The 20,198-nt window shown below is 41.5% G+C and overlaps 1 protein-coding gene across 2 annotated transcripts; it reads left to right on the top strand.

The window, feature by feature from the left end:
* Window positions 1-359: 359 nt before the first annotated feature.
* On the top strand, window positions 360-19,964 carry LOC308218543 (Golgi pH regulator). 2 transcript variants are annotated; one of them, XM_080612744.1, is made up of 14 exons: window positions 360-462; window positions 3,780-3,839; window positions 4,712-4,815; window positions 6,321-6,427; window positions 7,276-7,377; window positions 10,536-10,656; window positions 10,905-10,985; window positions 14,265-14,374; window positions 16,364-16,452; window positions 16,823-16,915; window positions 17,239-17,334; window positions 17,891-17,980; window positions 18,642-18,707; window positions 18,851-19,964. In XM_080612744.1, exons 1-14 carry the CDS (start codon window positions 421-423, stop codon window positions 19,055-19,057), a joined length of 1,368 nt encoding a protein of 455 aa, XP_080468870.1. In that variant the 5' UTR covers window positions 360-420; the 3' UTR covers window positions 19,058-19,964. The 2 variants fall into 2 exon arrangements, with proteins under 2 accessions (XP_080468870.1, XP_080468871.1); XM_080612745.1 differs by having other exon boundaries at window positions 376-520.
* Window positions 19,965-20,198: the final 234 nt, after the last annotated feature.

Raw genomic sequence — 20,198 nt, 5'->3', positions numbered from 1 at the left:
TTGGCACACAGGGAGGATGGAAAGGGCCACAGGAAACTGGTAATGTGCCAGCATGGTCCTCCTACAGAAGCAAGTCCCCTTCCCTTAGCTTTTCCACAGAGTCGGAGGGGCACCCCCTGCGCTGAGCTGCAGGAGCCGGGGGTTAGGCTTCCTCTAGAGCTCTCAGTCAGCAGGCCGCAAGCAGGAGCGGGGCCCAACAATCAGGCCCACGTGTGTTTCTCCCGCTGGATGCAGCAAAAGCTCCACAACTCGCGCCGGACACCGGGGCGGAGCTTTCCTTGAAGCCCGTCCCCAGTCCCGCCCTGCCGCAGGGAGGGCGCTGCGCCGCGCTGAGGAAGAAACCCGCTGCGCCTGCGCACTACAGCCGCCGACGCGGGCACGGGGCTGAAACCGGGACGGACGGCGGCGGTGGCTGCTGCCATGAGCTTTCTCATCGACTCCAGCATCATGGTCACCTCGCAGGTAAAGCGCTGCTGCTGCGCACCCGCATACCGCGCCCCGGAGGGCTGAGGGCAACGAGGTGAGACCGCCGCGGCCTAAGCCCGCCCCGCCTCCCTTCCGGAAGCGCCGGTTGGGAGGGCGCGGGGGGCGGTGTTTGCTGGCGCGCATGCGCATCTTCCAGAGCATTCTGGGCGGTGCCATCTCCTGCGGCTGGGTGTGGCGGGGTCTGTGCGTGGGGGCGGGCTGCGCTGTGGGGGCAGCCTGACGCTGCGGGTGCAGGGGAGAAGTGCTGGCTGTCAGGGCCCGGCGCCCGCCCTGTTCTGTCACCCTGCTCCCGCTGCAGGAGATAATGGTCATTGCTTGTCGGGGTGATCATTGCCCCCTCACGTCAGAGTGCAGCGCAGAAAGAGGTTCAGGAAGTAAGCTTGTAGGGAATGGAGCTTTTCTTGTAATACTGCGTCAGTTCAATACATGTAGGCTTTCTCAGTTGGAGCAAGCAGGGAAGTTTGTCTTTCTATTCTCTATTTTGTTTCTGATGTGTGCAAGAAGATAAATCATAGGCCCTCCCATAGAGGAACCAAATGATCATTGTTGGTTCTTTCCAGCTGAAATAACTTAGCCCATTCAATTCCATCCCTTTCCATCCAGTTCACCCCCCTGGGAATTCATCCCATCCCATCGGTGTCTTCTACGCCTGGTTTGTCCATGAGGAGTTTGCTTGTGTACAGCTTTGGAAGGTTTCTCATGCTGTGCTATAAGGAACTCAAAAAGACACCACTATTTTATCTTAAATACTTCCTCTGTCGATCCAGCTGTGATTCAGCACTTCGGCTTTTTCTTTCTGCTGCTATCGAAGTCATCGCCTAACTAGTCTTTGTTTTAAACCATCTGAGTTCACATAGGAGTCCTTTGAACCTCTTCATGTCATTCTATCTTTATGAGAAGTGGGTTGTAATTTTAACATATCTGAAACTGTCCTGGTTTTTTGTGTGAAGAAATACTGCTGCCGTCTTCATTAGCCTCCTTTACTGGTAATTTATCTTGTCACTGTGTTCTCTGTGACCTTGCTCTCCTGCTTGCTGCCCTGCTCTCTCCTTTGTAAGCATCTAAATACCCTTTCTTCCTTTCTGCCTCTCTGGCAACTGAGGTGGTCTAACTTGTCTGCTTCTGCCATAAGGGGTTCTGCGCCCTCTTCCACTTTGCTGCACAGTCATACTTTCTTATTTGTGCTCTCTGTCCAGTATTTGGTTACATGAGTTTAACTGGATTACAGAAGGATCTGATAAGCTTCAGAGCTGGTGCGAAACTTTTGCTCTGTGATGAGGAGGGATGAGCTCAGGAAGGAGAACCTTTTCCTTCTCAACAGCAGTTGGTTGTCTTATATGGACTGTAGCACACAACTGTAGTTTTCCTGTCAGTTTTCAGGACAGCTTTTGGTCATTTCTTAGAAGTGCTGTGCCTGTCTACTTGATAATGCTTTGATTCTTGCTCCTAACCTGCTTTTTCACTTTCAGCGGTTTGAGTGTAGCTTTGGCACTGTTAACAATTCACCCAGAACAAAAACTTTCCCATTATTTACTTTGCATTCTGAGATCTGACTTGCTTTTCTTTCATTTGTGGTGCTAGCTTTGCATCTTCTCATAATCTTCAGAATCATCAAGTTAGACGCATGGGATTTTCAAATGCTCAAGGATTTTCTGACTTAACCTGTCACACTGACTTGCGGTGTTTTGCAGTGTGAACTGTTAATGTCTTTCTGTGCTTTTGTACAGTACTTAACACAAGGGAAATCTAATCTTCATGTCTAATTTACTCTGTTATTACTGTACTTGCTTATCTCTTCAATTCTTTTACTTTATTTACTTACTTCTTTTTGAAGAGTTTGTCTCCAACTTTTTCCTCCTTCTCTCTGTTAAATGTGGAATTACTTTATGTAAATATCACTTGCTTACTTATACTTCTTCAACTTATTCCCTGTAGATAGGACACTTATGAAATATCTTACATTTTTCTTTTTTCTATCAATTACTTTAAAGTCTGAAGTCCTCTTCAAACAAGTTTTGTCAGCTGTTACCAATCACTAGACCTTATTCCTATTGAGGTTTTTATTTCAAGGAAAATATGTTTGATCTTCCTTGCCTGGCATTCCCAGTATTCCCTGTGTGTAAATCATGTTAGTCTGTTATATTTGCCACTGCTGGGATCCAGTTAGTCCTGAACCACAGTGGAGTCATCCACAATGATTCCCGAATTTTTGTCTCTGAAAGTTTCCCATCACCACAGGGAGTCAGAGTGCTCTGGCCTTTTCCATATTCTCTGAGAAGAAATACTATCTTTGACCCATGCCTGTGACATATACTGATTTTTCTCTTTGCTTTGGTCAAAGCTGCATTTATAAAGAATACTTAATATCTTCTGAATTTTCTTTTTGCTTGGGTTCTTTTAAATCACCACACTTGTTTTCGTGTCTTCTGAGTAATAGATGGTGATACCCATGTAAGGCCTGACAACACCATCTCCTTTTACTCTCTGAAGATTGGTAATTACAATTTCGACCACATTCCTTGATTTGTATGTACTTCATTTAAGTAATCTGCGGAACAGCTGTGATACTGAGTTTGTCTCTTTAGGTGTGTGTGAAACTTAACTGAATTTTGTAAAGTGTTCTGAGACTCATTGCAATGCAAAGTGTTATTGGCTTGTCCTATGTCACCTTCCTTGTTCATGTTGCTTCTGCAGTTCCGGATTGTGATTTGAGGCATTCAACACTGCCTTATCGCTAGTTTTGAGATGCTTTTAACACTTTTCACCCATATTGTATCAGTGTGTAACCAGATTTAGTGTAAAGAACTCTCCAGAAAAATCAAATGCACTTCTAATCTTAAAGCAACAACAGATACCTTTATAAAATTTACTCATACCTGGAAGATATGTATGTTGTGGACATTCAGGTGTTTACTTTGCCTTCATTGCTGTGTTTTCTGTAAAAACTGTAAGCTTTAATTCTGTACATTAGAAAAGAGGAAAAAGAAACAACAGTGCAAAGGATTCTGGCAGGCTGGGAACTGAGGGATTCTGAGAACTGGGAATATACAACTGGGGTGTATGATCTTGACTGGATCTTCCATAGTATCATAGCCTTCTGTGTCTGCTACACTTGAATATTTAAAATATTTTTCTTTCTGTGGCACCATGACAAGTCTTAATCCTTTGTGGATATTGGTTACTTTGACCCAGCTATTTTCATTTCATTTATTTCATCTGCAGTCAGTAGTGAAGTGGCTTTATGTTTTGCAAATTGCTGGATACAAATGTTAAGTGCTTCATCTCTTCTGCAGGTGCTGTTCTTTGGATTTGGGTGGCTGTTCTTCATGCGTAAGCTCTTCAAGGATTATGAGGTGAGAAGGGACCTTTCATAACAAGTCCGTATCTTAAAAATTACTCCCAATTGTAGAAATAATTTTAAAACTGCATTTGGCCCTTCTTCCACTCTTTAACCCCTCTTATCTTATTTGTAAGTATCTCTACAGTTACTTTCATTTTACTTCCCACTTGTGCTTCTATTTGAATGACTCCTCGATATCTGAGGAAATGGATTCTTCTGAGGCCAGTGAAAATTTCCATATAGGCTACTGTTAAATAAAAATAATAAATATGGAGGAGGTGCAGGGGTGATAGGAAACTGTTTTGCTTTTTGTTTGAGTAAGCCTGTCTTATGTAATTGTAAACATTTTGAGACAAAATCAAATTCAGTGGTAACTTTAAACTCAGTGAGGTGTGTTCATTCTGTCTAAATTGCTTTTGAGAATTGGATGGGATAAAACTGCTGCATTTTCTTATTTCTGGAGGTTTATGAGAGAATATACTCTAGGTTAGAGATGAAGTGTGAGCCAAATTCAGACCCAAAAAATTTTTCTGCTGTGGATCTTATTTTAAAGTCTAAGGTTAAGATCAAAGAGCTCTGTCAGTAGGGGTCTCTCAGGTTGACATAGAGCATTGCATGCTTGACATCCCTTCTGTGTAAAGCATCTCTGTTAAATGTGCCAATGGCTACAGTCAGTGTAATACCGAGCAGCTTAGGAGTTTACCCTCTGTTTCCAACAGGTTGTTGTTTACTTCCTATTTAGATAAAGAACAAGGTGCCTTGAAACAAGAGACCCAGTTGTGTACCATTGTACCTCGTGATTTATTTTTGGTACCCGAGGGATATCGGGATGCCATTCTCTCAATGGAAATGTCTGGTGTCTCTGGCTTGTTTTCCCCATTGCAGGTGCGACAGTATGTAGTCCAGGTGATCTTCTCTGTGACTTTTGCCTTCTCTTGTACAATGTTTGAGCTCATCATCTTTGAGATTTTGGGAGTGCTGAACAGCAGGTGAGTCTATGAGCTCGCTAGAGGACTAGCCTGCCTTGTGTTCTGCAGTATCTTCAGTCCAACTTCTAAATCACTGGATTAGTCTTGGATTGGGGAAATCATGTGAGAAAATTGTCAACAACTCAGTAAAGATGTTTGAGCCACATCATTTGTTTATTTGACAGAACATGAGACTAGGAGCCATAAGCTTCTGATTTTCCATGCAGTTGCTTTTAGTGTGGTCTAGGTCCCTGGAGCAAGGCTTTAGTCTTTGACTTTCTCCATTTGTGAAGTTTAAAGAAACAGTTTTTTTTATGGGAGTACTGTAAAGCTTCAGATCATGCTGAAGAGCACTTTTCAGAAGTTAAGGACTATAGAAACTATGAGCAACTAGTTTTTCTGTGGTGGTCGGAACAGTGAATAAGATGTGAAGCTAATTGGGGAATGAATACTACTTCTGTAATAATACGGTATTTGTGAATCAAAGGTGCATCCTCCCTTGACGTAGGGTGGGGACTTCTACATAAAGGAATGCTAAAAACTGTCTACTTCAGAAGTCAGTAGAAAAGAGAAGATAGAACAGTAACACGTAGAGGCTAACTGGGTTTCCTATTTATTCTCTCTCATCCTATTAGTATAAGAGAGTAGTCAAAGGTGTTGAAAGGCAAGAAGTGCAAAGCTGATAAAAGGTAATGTTAGTTCTGACTATATTCTTAATTTGTAAAGCTTGCAGCCACATGAGGAGAATGCTTTTATAAGTTTCAGTAAAGGACTGGACATCTATATAGATAAAAATGTTTGCCTCTGAACTGGCTAGGAAAAAGTGACAAGGATCATCATAATTTCTCCTTCCCTGAGGCATAAACAGGTTATGAGTTAATACTGGGAACAGGATGTGTATTTTTCTGTTAAATGTAAGTGAATGGTCAGTTCAGCCAAGATGAATCTCATCTGCATTTGACTAGTCTGCTTTGCTCAGAGGAGCATTGATCATTTTCATATACATGTGTATTTTTAAACTTTTGCTTTGCAATGTCTTGCACATAAAACAGCTCACTCTGGAGTTAAATGTGTTAAATTATGAGCATTAAATTTTTTAATCTTTTCAATTTGGGTTAGCCCTTTTTTGACTCAGCCACTCATTACAGAATTACTTACTGCTCATACTTAGTTTTGAGTTACTGTTCAACTGGATGGGTGGTAAATTCAATGAATCATGCTGCAGCTGGCATTAGTCACCATAGAAAATACAGTGTTGGATAAAATAGCCTACTGTGGTTTCTGGGTTGTTGTTAATTTTGAAATACACACTCTTGAGCTCTGTTTTAAAAAACACCCAACAAAACAAACAAAGCAAACACCCTCCGTCCCTCCAAACAGCAAACAAAATCCAGAATATTCTATATGCTAGGCCTATATTATCCAATGCTTGGTGTAGTTGAAAGGATTGCACTGAAAGGCAATTGTCTTTGAGAAATTTTCTATATTATGGTAGCATGCTAATCAGTATTTTGGCTTTATTTTAGCTCTCGATACTTTCACTGGAAGCTGAACCTGTGTGTCATTTTGCTCATCCTAGTCTTCATGGTGCCCTTCTATATTGGTTACTTTGTTGTGAGCAATATCAGATTATGTGAGTACCTGGTTTATGGCATTTGGGCTGCTAATGTGAGACTAAACATACAAATGGGAAATAACTTTCCTGAGAGGCATGTGTTGCTCGCTATCCCCATAGCTCACTCCTTCTTTTGTGTTTGTTCTGGCTAGATAACTTCTCTTTGGAATTCAGTGCTTTAGCATGGACTATTAAACAGTTACAAGATACTGTACTTGATCCCAGCAAGTGTATCCTTTCTTTATTGGTTTCGACAGAGTTGAGCGCTATAGAGTAATGTTACTGGAATTTGTTCCTTTACAATTTTAAGCTTGCAGCCAAACTCTGGAACCCTTGGCAAGACTGTGTTGTTCTGCTGGGGGGTAAAAGAAATGAGGCAGAAAAGCTCAGTAAGTCACTCTTGAGACAGAAAAGCTTAAATGACTTTTGATTTCTTTGCTTACTGTTGCCTGGATGAAGCCTCTTCCATGCACTAATGGGCACTTACAAGCCACTGTTATTTATTGCTCTTTTGTATTAAGCATATGCATATAGGTAGGGGGTATTAAATGTATAGTTTTGACATGAAGTTGTCAAGCTTCATGTTCAGGGTCACACAAGAAAGACAAAGCTAAGCAGTCCCCTGTTCATGACGCAGACCTCTTCATATGTCTGTGGGGAAAAGCCAAAGTGGTGTGTGGCTACATCAGCTCTTTCAGACTGTGGTCTCTCAAATAGCTGATCCTGTAGGAAGGGGCAGGGTTCATACTGCTAACTGTCAGTTTTGACTACCTGTACTCAAATTGGACCAATGTAGCAATTTTTCAAGCTAGAAAAAGCTGTAAAGAAAGAATGTCTTTAAAATACTGGTTTTTATCTCTCCTTAGTGCACAGACAGAAACTGCTTTTTGCGTGTGTTCTGTGGTTGACATTCATGTATTTCTTTTGGAAGTTGGGGGATCCGTTTCCTATCCTCAGTCCAAAACATGGTGAGTTTCATATTTTTCCTGATTCCTTTCTCTCACTTTTATCTTGGAAATATTTTTTTCAGCTGTACATTTGGGACTGTAGAAAGTTCTGCAACTGGTGGCATGCTCTGCTTTGAAATCTGCAATCTGAAGGTTGTCAGAAATGGGTGGTTACATCTGAGTTATTTGCATAAGTTTTCTTCCAGTACCATAGGAAAACTTCAAGGAAGTGAATGAGTCTTAGCTGAACCTAGACTATGTAAGAACACAGCATGCTTTTTGAGGACACAAAAACTCCGTCTCCACAAAAAGTTGATCACAATTTTTATTCACTTGTTTCTTGTCTTGTGGAGACTAAAGATAATTTATTTAAGAAGTGAATTGATAACCGGTCCTTCAGCTACCTTCTTTCAATCAGAATAATGTTTCTTGTGACTGAAGTCAGATCAGTTTAGCATAGATGGCTGTCCAGTTGAGAAAACATAGCAGGGTGCCTAAATACAAGAGCTTCATAAACTATAGCTAGTAATATGTCTGACAGTGCATGCTAGCTTCGATACAGCTTTGTACACCTGAGCCTGTACAGTTGCGTGGTACTAGAATGTGAGTTAATGGGTCCTGCTGGATGCCAAAGCTATTTATGTGCAGTTAGCTTGAGTATCTCTATGTTGTAGTCATGGAACCAAGAGTATTTATAGTGTGAAGATACTGTGCTCACTTGGGCTAGTTTAGGTGCAACAGTTTGTTAGCCTGTGCCTATATATACTAATTCTTCAGGCTCTTAAGTGTTCTGAAGGACTATAACACTACAGAACCAGACTTTTATCACCTGGGGTTCTTGTGTAAATGATGTTGCCCTTATCTCCTGTGCTGGAAAAATGTTTGCACATTGTTCTCAATAGCTGAGGTTCAGTCAGTTTCACTCAAATAAGTGATATATATCTGTCTGTATAGATAAGGGTCAGCTTAATCTTTCTGTTCTCTAGGAAGCTACTTTACTCTGTACTAATCTGTAAGAAAAAAATTGAAGGATACCAACTGCAGCAGGGTCTGCTCACCCTTTCATCTCTGATCCTAAAACTACCCCAAGAGACAGTCTGTTTCTGTGTTTTGTAATTGTGCCATTTGCCGCTGAAATACAACAGCTAGCGTACAGTGCAGATCCCTCTGCTCATGGTTTCATTGCCAAGAAAAATGCGTATCCACTTTGGGTAGCAGAAGGTGCTTGGGTTGGCAGAATACAATAACCCAATGGAAGCTTAGCGATGGAACTCAGGTAATCCTCTTCAGACCATTGAAAAGGTTCTGGGAAGCTATGTAACAACTGCAGGCTTGCAGAACTGGTAGTGGGGTGTTTTCTTTTAACTTCTGCTTTACAGGGTGATACCTTCACTTAACAGTTGTACAGTGCCTTGTCTACCAGGTACAGACATAAGGTTAGAGCACAGGATTCTCTATTGTTTCTTTCCCCTGCTCTCCTGCATGTATGGACAAGGCTGTTGCAGGGCTTTATCATATGGCAATGGCCCAATTCAGACAGGTGGGATCCTATTGTGGAGGGAGGCTGTGCCTAATGAACACCTCACACTGCAGTACGTTAACCTGTAGTGTCTTTGTCACTGTGCCCCCTGGCTCACCTGCACATGGTTTTGTGCTGCATCTGGGGAATTGCAGGAACTAGTTGGACCCTTTCAAGTACCAGCAGTGGCACCCTGTGTCACGGAGTGTCTTGCTTTGGGATGGTGGTGACCAGTGTGATGCAGCTTGGAAATGAACCATCAATCAAAGGCCCTTAAGTCAGGAGCCCTGGTTGGTCTGCAGCATGTTCAATAGACCTGAGTTTGAGAGCTTGTAGCAGAAGGAAGATTATGCTTTACTCAGTTACATACCAGTATTCTAAATGAACTGATCACAAAAGTAGGGTTGCTGTGAGTTTTAGTGGGAAGCATTGCTTTAACCAGTGGAATGTCATGTCATTTTGGAAGACACCTCTGTTTTAACTGTTGCTGTGACTGCATGTGGGGCAAAAGGCCAGTGTATTGTGGCACATTCTGTAGCTCGTGTAAATCTCTATGCAGCTGCACATGACTGGGTGTCTCAGTCTCCTTTTGTGAAGTCTTTTTGCCTTGTTTTCATCATTTATTCCCCTTCTGTGAAGCATGAAATGTGGCTTGGCGCTTCGCCATCTCAGCTTTGCAGTCATGTAAGCTCCAAATGTGCTGTGTGTGGCAGCTGCTCTTTAACTAGCTCCCTAAAAAGTGAGTGTTGTTTAGTAGCACATGGCACTGTATCCTGAGAAGACAGGTTGAGCTCTGTGTTTAATAGCTGAGGAGAATAAATATAACTTCAGTGACTGGTGTTGGTTATAGCATAGGCTTAATGGTCCTGCTGTATTATGTGACTATATGTTTTAGAGTCCAGTTGGTGCTCAGGTGGAATGCCTTTTTGGTGGTCACCTCAACAATGTGTGTGTGTTCACAGGATGAATATAAGCAGCCAGGAGCAGCATAAACTTACCATGCTGTAGTCATAGAATCATACAATGTTTAGGATTGGAAAGGACCTTAAGATCGTCCAGTTCCAACCCCCTGCCATGGGCAGGGATGCCTCACGCTAGACCATGTCACCCAAGACTCTGTCCAACCTGGTTTTGAGCACTGTCCTACAAACACAAATTGTGTCTGATGTAGAGGAGTTGCTTCTAATGACAGCTGACAGGATAGGGCTTCCACTCTATGGTTCAAACATTTTGGGGCTAGTTTTCCAGGACTAACAGGTTTGGTAACTCTAATCCTGGTTATTGCAGACGTGGCTTTGTTGAAAATGCTTTCTTTATAGTGTCTGGTGGATGATCCATGTTCCCACCTCAGCAAAGTGCAGTCACTGTTTTATTAATTTAGATGCAAAATACTGACGCTTAGAACTCTCCAGATCTGTCTTAGGGTTCTTCATAGCTAGTTTCCCATCCCTGTTTCTAAGCATTATAACGTGCTTTCTCAGGGAGATTTTCTGCCTCTCTTTTCATAGTCCCTGTCTACTTCATATTACCTTTGGTCACTGCAGTGGGAAGGGAGTTGGATTCATTAAGAAGCTCCATATGTGTGCTGGGTTGTGAAGGCACCTAGTGTGTAACAGAGTAAAGGGAGCAAGGTCACTAATGCCGTGTTTTTCTTTCTCAGGAATCCTGTCTATAGAGCAGCTCATCAGCCGTGTGGGTGTGATTGGGGTGACACTCATGGCTTTGCTGTCAGGATTTGGGGCTGTCAACTGTCCATACACTTACATGTCCTACTTTCTCAGGTAACTGTGGCCTTAGGAAATATTTTGTCCACCTTTTTGAGATTATTATTCTGCTTTCCCTGTGGCTTTGATTCAAGCTTTTGCATAGCTTTGTTTCCTGAATCTAGCTGTTGCCATGTGTGTGTGCTACCATTTCCATTGGTGAAGCATATTCTTATACAGGGTTCTCTCTTCTTTGTTTCATGGACATGTGCCCATTTCCTCTGAAATGGGATAGCAGACCTAATGGGGAGGTCTTTGTTTTACAGGAATGTGACAGATGCCGATATTCTGGCTTTGGAGCGACGACTCCTTCAGACTATGGACATGATTGTTAGCAAGAAAAAAAGGTGAGAAGGCAGCAGTAACATGAAATTATTTATTTCAAGGATTTTCAGTCAATAGGGTGGTTCTTGAAATTACCAAAATTATTAGACCTGTCAAGGCTATGTGTTCCAATGAAACAGGAGGCTGAATTGGGCTGAGCTGTGTAGTGTTTCACTATGGCCTAATAAGCAACTTTGTTTTTTCACTCAGACATCTACATTAAATAGTACCCTTTCTTAACTGCAGTGTGGCACAGATTATGCTTCCAAGACAAATTGTAACTCTGATGGCAGCTTGACTAGACTGTGAGATGGGCATCCTTCTCTCTTGCTGAGTGTCTTGTAAGCCACCACAGCTGGCTGTCTTACTGGAGGTTTCAGTACAGAAGTTGTTTCATACATATTGAGCACTCTCCTGATCTGTGGATATGGTGTTTCCTGTTCAGAGCTGGCTAGTGAGCTTGTGTGGACACAGTTACATTCCTGCCAATGGCAAGGTTTATGTTAGTTAAGTTTTGCAGAATTGCAGACATTGCTAATGAGAATGTAGTGCAGCACACAAGCGCGCCATCAGAGCTCTGCTTTTGTGGGTTTAGCTTATTTCATGTACCCCAAGCAAAAAAGCTACTTTTGAAATCAAGGTAATTTCATTTACACTGAAAAGACTTTTGTCTGCTGTTACAAATTACATATTGCATGCTTTACTAATTGCGCAAAATAGATACAATTACTATAGTCACTGCAAAGATTTGACTGCCTGACAATTCTCACAGCAGTCCCCCAGACTTTACTTTTGGTGCACTGATGTTTTGATGGAACTTTTTAATGTACGACAAGGCAGCTTTTGGGTCGTCTAACCTTGCTGAATTAGTCACCAATGTGTGTATCTGCTGATCAGTATTGGCATATGAAAGTGTAGTTAAAGCTTTATATTTTTGTTCCACTTTGTAAATGTTAAGTGGTGAACAAATGTTAACTCAGTATTTGTGATCGTGTGAGACTGTAAGAGAATTTAATTACTTAGGTTTAATTGACTAGGAGCATACTAAAATACTGGCTTTGGAGTTATAAAGTGTTGTGTAGTGCGGCATCTGAGTGTGCTCTTTTGTTTTGTGGACCTCTGGTCCAGAGAAAGTGATTTTGGGATAAATATAAGGATGTTTGGGATTTGTAACTGACTGGCACTTTCTTTCCCTCCTATGGCTAGGAAATTTTCTGAGTGTTATCAACTACCTAATCGTTAGGGAGAGCCACATATAGTGTGTTAATTCCTTGGCAATTATATTGAAGTCAAGAAACCCAAAACAAAACAATGGAGAACCTCCCCCAACAATGTAGCCTCAGAAATGTGCAAGAAAAAGCAGAAGCTCAAGTTCTGTAACTGTTTTTCCTTTTTGCTTTGACAGGGAGCAGTGGCTTGCATAATTGGACTGTACTCATATGAAGCAGATCTTTAAAAGTTAGATTTGTATCAGTTCAAATGCAATCCAAGTAATTTGTAAGAACAAGCAGCAATAGCAGCATTTCACAGAGCAGGGTAAAGTCTGTTGTTCCATAAATTATCAGTTACTTGCTCGCTGCCTTTTCAGTGCTACTGATAACTCAGAACTTACCGATGCACACAAGGGTTGTAAGGCAATAGAACCCTTTCTATTCTAGAAGCTTTTTTGTTTTCTTTGCTGATTTTGACTTTTCTTCTCATACCAACCCTTATTCACACTAGCTTCCTTATCAGTAGAAGATAGTTGTTAAAAGTTGGGTTTCCCTGATGCTTTTTTGCACATGAATTACTGGGTTCTCTCCTTCCTGAGTGTAGTCAAGTAAAGCCTTACAGAAACTCACCTCTGCATTTGGAAGTTTCTTTATACTCATCCTAGTAGCTATGAGATAATGATGCTCCAGGTCTGAAATGCCTAGATTCTGTGACGCTGTTGATTCCCTTTGAAGTCAAATCAGCCTATATGCATAGATATATCACTTACCTACACGTGCAAAATGCATTAGTTTTGCCTGTGAATCCTTTCTATAAGTTCTCCAGAACTCTTGCCTGCTTTGTGGATACAGAGATCCCTGTCATCTCTCAAAATAAGATTGCTCTTAGTATACTTACAGCTTTGTGCTTCACCTTGATATAGCTGCACTTTTGCTGCAGTGCTGTGAGTCATTTCAGATGGAACTTGTAAATTGGGTACCAGGACGAAAGCAAAGATTCAAAGTGCAGTTCTTGTACTTGGCAGCTATCAGGATGAATTGAATTGCTCCAAGATCTGTTATTTGTAGTCTGTGGCCATATGTGCTTTTATGTGTGTTTTGTGGGGTACCCCAGGGTCTTTCTTTTGCTGGATGTGGAGGAGTGATTTTTTTTAATTACAGTGCTTATCAACAACCTTGAAGAAGGCTCATTGCCAAATGTAGTGATACTGGCTGCAGCTACAAGAAAGGGCCTAAACATGATGGAATCATGGATCACCTTGACAATCCTATGAATAGGTTTCAGCTTAGGCCTGGATAACTGGCTCATAAATTTCAATGGGGAGAAATGCGAGGGAATGAGGCCAGAAGCCAGCACTGCTCGTGGGGATTATGCTGCGGTGCACATGGCAGTGTGAGGGACAATATGCAGCTGCTGCTGTAGTGTTGGAATTAGCTTCAGCAGTCACGTTCAGATTGCCTGAAGCATCCAATGATTCAGTCCAATAATGGATTTATGTGTTCCTGCTTCATAACAGCTTGTCATGCAGCCTAGTAGTGTGTGAGAGTGTATCTGAGTGCTGCTGCATACCATCCAGTGCTCGCAGTGCTGTAGAGGAGGTGGATAGCAGTGATAAAGAGGTGTTCAAGGGGAGAAAGGAGCATGAGAAGTCTTCCTGAACTTGAGATAGCACAGTCATGTGTTTGAGGAAAGGAAAGCGACTAATCATAATGTCTGAGAAATCCATTTGAATTCTTAGGTTTAATTGGGTTCAGATCTCTTTAAGGTTTGAAGCAGGATTCTGAATGGAAGTCTTGGGAAATGTCTCACTGAATCTTGCTTGATTAGATCTGGGCTCTACTCCAGAGCTAATCAAGATAATGTTATGAAGCAAGATTGGTGCTTAGGGGGGAAAGAAAGGGGAGCATCTGTTTGCAGTGAATTTAGTTTAACAGTGTCTTGTAAGGAACTGTGGGGTGGTTTCGTATTTGCTTCTTGGGTTTCGGGTTTTTTGTTTTTTGTTGGTTGGCTTGTTTTTTGAAGGGGGGTTTATTTTGATTTTTTTATGAAACTACTTTATTCCTAAAGACTTGTGTTTTCTGTTCTTTCAGGATAGCAGTGGCTCACAGGACAATGTTCCAGAGAGGAGAAGTGCATAACAAACCCACTGGCTTCTGGGGAATGATAAAAAGTGTTACAACATCTGTTTCAGGCAGTGAAAGTATCCTTCATCTGTATGCTGGCACCTGCCTTGGGAGGTGGCTTCAGCTTTCTGCTCTCTTGAAAGGACAAGTGTTAGTTGAGCCAGTTACAAAGCATTTGTGTTTCAACATGTTTTGGCAGTCTGAGCAAAAGGCTCAATGTCTCCTGGGAAGTTTGCTGTCTCGCACTGTACTGTCTGCCTTTTTACACAGAGGCTGGACACCATTTTACTGTGACACAGTTGCAAGGTGTAGACTGCTGCCCTGCCCTGTACATGTGTTGTCGCGTCACCATGGTTGAGGTGTACATCAGATTGCAGGACAGATATGCACACTTACCATAGAATCATAGAATGGTTTGGGTTGGAAGGGATTCAAAGCATCATACAGGCTGGCCCTGAACACTTCCAAGGGTGGGGCATACACAACTTCTCAGGGCAACCTCTTCTAATGTCTCACCACCCTCATAGTGTCTAATCTTAATCTACCCTCTTTCAATTTAAACCATTCCCCCTTGTCCTATCACTACCTGTCCCTGTAAAACATCCCTCTCCAGATTTCTTATAGGCCCCCTTTAGGTGCTGGAAGTTTGCTCTAATGTCTTCCCCCAGAGCCTTCTCTTCTCCAGACTGAACAAGCCCTACTCTCTCAGTCCATCTTCATAGGAGAGGTGCTTCAGCCCTCTTATCATGGTGTCACAGTGCAGATGTCTACTCCACCACATCACTGATGTGGGAGGCAATTTTCTGCTCTAATGTGTCTTCTGCTTACATGACTGACCTGACTATTTTCTTGTAACTTGAAATATGCTCTTCTGGGCTGCAGAACCTGTGATGTACTTGAGCAAAACAATGGGGTTGACTGAGGTCCTGGAACAGTTTGCCTGTCCCATAGTTGTTTTTCTGGACATGTTGGGAAGCCATGAGAAAAAGAAGAGCAGGAAGCAACTTTTTGAACAAATAAATTGTTCCCATGATATAGACTGGCCACCGGTACTATAGCAGTGTGACAAAAAGGTGGATAGAAACAGGTGAACAGGAGTTGTTCTGCCAGTATGAAAGGGGTAGAGGGAATCTGCTGGGGTATTACAAGGGTCCATATTTACCTAACTTACAGTAACATACCAGTAGTTTCTACCAGACCACCTAAAGCATGCAGTTTGTATATTTAAGGCTGATGACTCTTCTTCCTCTCTGTTCTTGCTAGCTGTTAAAATAAATTTGGCTATTTGACAAGACTCTTCATAATAATCACTGTTCTTTTGGAGCAGTTACTCAGCAGTTTGGTTTACGAAGATGATGTGAGAGTGACATATTGAGAGATGCACTTCAGTGACAAGGGACACTGAAGTGGAGTGACAGTGTTTGAGAGCTCTGGTTCTCTTCTGCAGTATGTTCTCCAGGCAGAGGAATAAAGAGCTTGTGCGTGACTGCCTAAATGGTGTGTACTGCCTACCTTCTTAAAATGGAGTATTGTGCAATATATCACATACACAGTGATTTGGGTTGGAAGGAACCTTAAAGCTCATCCAATTCCAATCCCGTGCCATGGGCAGGGACACCGACCACTAGACCAGGTTGTTCAAAACTTCGTCCAGTTTGGTCTTGAACACTGCCAGGGATGGAACAGCCACAGCTTCTCTGGGCAACCTGAGCCAGCGCCTCACGACCCTCACAGTAAAGAACTTCTTAGAAACTAAATCTCCCCTGTTTCAGTTTAAAGCTATTCCCCCTTGTCCTATCACTACTTGCTCTTATAAAGAGTCTCTCTCCAGCTTTCTTGTAGGCCCTCTTTAGGTACTCGAAGGCTGCTCTAAGGTGTGTGTATCCATGAGATTTCTTAGGGTGCAGTATTAACAAAAAGCATTCAGGCAGAATCGAAAAACTGATCTGCATCAAAAAAGTGGGTAAACCATTAGATATAGCTTTGGGCTGAAGTTGGGAGGGCATGTTTTGGTTTTAATAAAGAATTTGTGATGTATTGTAGCCTTGACTGTGCTGGTTTGCCAGATCTGTCCCTTATCCAGCAAGAAGTGGATGCCCTAGAAGAGCTTAGTCGGCAGCTTTTTCTGGAAACTGCTGATTTGCATGCAACAAAGGTACATGGCAAAGAACTGCCCAGAAGTAGTTTGAAAGAAAATGTATGTTACAAGAAATTGAAAGTTGTTGTAGTTAGATGTTGAAATATTGTGATGTGGTGAAGTAAAGATATGTTTCTTTAATTTGGGGTCTAGATGGCAGTTTCCTTCCAGTTCAGATACATACTGGACTGTGCCCCATGTCCCTAAAGCCATTCAGAAACTTCTGAATTAAAACTTTTGAGTTCAGAAACATTTGAATTAAGAGATATAAAGGAATAAAGCTGTTTGCTACTGTTGGTGCTCCAGTAACATATTATGTTGGGGGGGATTGTGGAAATGATATTTATTTGTGTGTTCTGTTCCCCCCTCCCTCCTTTTGTGTTTCCAGGAGAGAATAGAGTACTCCAAAACTTTCCAGGGAAAATACTTTAATTTTTTGGGTTATTTTTTCTCCATCTATTGTGTCTGGAAAATCTTCATGGTATGAAAATGTTTTATTTATCACACCCTGCATAGATTATGTTATACATGCAGTTCTTCAAGTAATGCTCCCATTCCCTTAAAATCCTGCTTCTGGGGATTCTGAATGAAACTGGCTCTTGGTTGAAATAAAGCTCTGGATCTGTCTTTTTATACAACACATTAGACAAGCAATTCTTACATGTGTGTATTTTGCATCTTAGCCAATCTGACTGCTCCCTGCCCCTTTCCTTGGTGATGCCAAGTAAAAGTCACGCATCTCGTGTGTAAGAGTGAGGTATGCTTTTGTCCTCTTGTTTCAATGTAAATCCATCTCTCTTGCAGGCAACCATCAATATTGTATTTGACCGTGTGGGGAAGACTGATCCAGTCACAAGAGGAATTGAGATCACTGTAAATTATCTGGGAATCCAGTTTGATGTGAGACTTTATTAATTCTTACAGCCTTTTCAGTGTTTCCTGTCTTATGTAAATAAAATCATGGTGCCGATAGGGAGAGAGAAAGAGAACCCTGAGAACATCTTGACTTCTGACTTGGTGAGAAGGAAGGGAAAAAGCACCATGAATTTCACTTTCATGTGAATTTTGTACTGGGATGGTAATGTGGTCTTGCCAGGGAGGCAGTGATTTGCTTGTTTGTTTTGGGCAAGTAGAAACACGTTAATCAACTTGCTTAGATTAATAATTTAACTACAGAATAATTACATTTGCTCATGCACACAGGTGTTCTGTCATTTACACTTTTTAAATATATCCCTGTGAATGCAAGGTTCTTTGTGATTGGTGTAAGATAAATCTGTTTTCTGTTTGGAGTAAGCAATTGCTAATATATTTGTGAAAATGTCTGATAAACCTGTCTACAGTGGATATCTGTACAATTGGGAAATACAAAAACCATGAAGAATCGGCAGCTATACAATGTGGTGTAAGTGGAGTTCACGTTAGAGATTTAACTGTATTATTCTTGTTGATACAGGTGAAATTCTGGTCTCAGCACATTTCCTTTATTCTCGTCGGAATAATCATTGTTACCTCTATCAGAGGATTGTTAATCACACTTACAAAGGTAAGAGCCGGGACTCTTATGTTGTTTTGGCCCAGGAAAACTGTTATCAGGTCTTGAACTATTTAGACAAATACTGCATGAACCTTTTATACACATTTGTATTTTAAATATCTGAATATAAATACTTGCAGAGTGGGGAAGGGAGGAAAACCAGCTTAATACCTTCTACAGCATGTTTCCTCATTCAGTCTCTATTGCTATTACTGTCAGGAATAGATGTAGATGCTGAATGAGATGTTAATGTAAGCAAGAGTTCAGAATGATGTTGTAGCCAGGGCTTAGGAGTAAGGTTGATCAGATAGTGATTAAAAGAATTTAGATTGGTTAGTTTGAGCTGCTGGTAGAACTGGAAGGGCATTAGCCCAAGAGGCATGTGACTTACTGTCTTGACCTGGCTTTTGATACCTAAGCTTAAACTTCAATATATATTCTTATATGACTTCTGCCACATGGTGCCACGGGCTTAGGCAGTCATGTTTAAAACTAAGAGTGCAGGTTTCTGGAAGTGGGGTACAGGCACCCTTCCAGAAAATGTGCTTTTTATTGTTGTTTTTAAATGAAAAAGTATTGAATAGTATGGTCCTTTTATGCCGTCCTAAGGCACATCAGAGTTGTCTGACTGCTATTTCCAGTGTGTCTGTTTTTTTTATTTCTCCTCTAGTTCTTCTACGCCATTTCCAGCAGCAAGTCCTCCAATGTTATTGTTCTGCTTTTAGCACAGATAATGGTGAGTATGTAAAACCTATCTATATGCATGCATGCATACATATTTGTGTGTGTGTACGTATAATAAAGTTTTTGTATGCTGACCCATGTTAGCCATATAGCCAATTGTGAAACAATAACTACTTTCTGGATTTTAATTTACAGGGTATGTACTTTGTGTCATCAGTGCTCCTGATCCGGATGAGTATGCCTCTGGAGTATCGCACTATTATTACAGAAGTCCTGGGAGAGCTCCAGTTCAACTTTTATCATCGTTGGTTTGATGTGATATTCCTAGTTAGTGCACTGTCCAGTATCCTGTTTCTCTATTTAGCACACAAACAAGCTCCAGAAAAGCACATGGCCCTCTAAGAAAGGACTGCAGTCACACACTGTTCTCTGTCCTTTGAACTGCCCTGCTGCAACTTCTGTGGACTGCAAAACTTGAAGGGAGCCAGGACTATGCTGTGTGTTCCAGCGGTGCTCTTTGAACTTCCACATGTCATCATCGAGTTCTGTGGCTCATTTTATGAAGATGCCACAACTTGAAGGGGAGGGAATGCACATACTGAATGTGAGATTGTTCATTGCCAAGGAATAAGGGCACACCAGTAACACTGGGTACACCAGTAACTAGGGGCATCAGAACTTGCATAGCAGGTTGGCTAAGGTAAGGCCTCTTACAGTTAGAAGAGCATTTTCATAGAAGGCAACAAGGAAATGATTTTATTTTGAAAATCAACTCATAATTTGGGTTCAGAGGATGGTAATTCTGGAGTTGAATGTTTGGGTCTGTGGAATTAAATAAGCTTTTGTAATATGTTACACAAGCATCCCAGTTGTTTTTTGTCATCTCCAAAGATTTGTCTGGAAGCAAACTAGAAGGCGGCTAGGATTTGCTGCCTGGCAGAAGTGAAGTGGAGAGAAATGTCACTCCATTTCTGTATGGAGTGTATGCTGCTGTGTATCACTGGTATCTGCTGTTCTTGGGAGCTGGAGATTAGCTTTCTATTGCTGAGACTCAGCTTTGTTTTCTCTCCATGTGTAAATGGAACTGAGGTTTTGGATTCCTCTTTGCTAGAGTTCAGTGTGAAGTCAAAGACCACAGCTATGCCTTGTTTACCTTATGTATTACAAATTTGTTTCCTTATAGTCTGTAAATCTGATGTTCTCTATGGCCTGTGTATTCTACAGTAGCCCATTTCCCCTTCTTGATGTCATTCAAGGCTTAAAAGTAAATTTTATTTATGACTTAAACTTGCACTTTCCCATAGCTGCTCTCCTAGGCTTTCTTTGTTTAAAAATTGTTCTGGAACATAAATCATAGGTAGTAAGGATAAGATTGGGGGAGGGGGTGTGGGTGGGAATAACCACTCTAAACAATTTATTTATGGATTGTTTTCAGTGCACAGCAAAGAGAGTATACAGCAGCAGTATTACAAAGCCATTTATGTCGTGTTCAAGACAATGTGGTGTTGACTTGGAGTTAAACAAATGTGCACGGCTGAATTAT

The sequence above is a fragment of the Psittacula echo genome (genome assembly GCF_963264785.1).
Source record: "Psittacula echo genome assembly, chromosome: 3".
NCBI lineage: Eukaryota > Metazoa > Chordata > Aves > Psittaciformes > Psittacidae > Psittacula > Psittacula echo.
Note: the sequence above shows the minus strand (reverse complement) of the source record. Positions and strands in the feature narration are given on the sequence as shown.

Coding starts and splice junctions, on each gene's coding strand:
- LOC308218543 (XM_080612744.1), top strand. CDS start 421: ATGAGCTTTCTCATCGACTCCAGCATCATGGTCACCTCGCAG. Junction 14,375..16,363: donor ATCTGTTTCAGGCAGTGAAA/GTATCCTTCATC, acceptor CTGGTTTGCCAG/ATCTGTCCCTTATCCAGCAA. Junction 17,335..17,890: donor ATCTGGGAATCCAGTTTGAT/GTGAGACTTTAT, acceptor TTGTTGATACAG/GTGAAATTCTGGTCTCAGCA.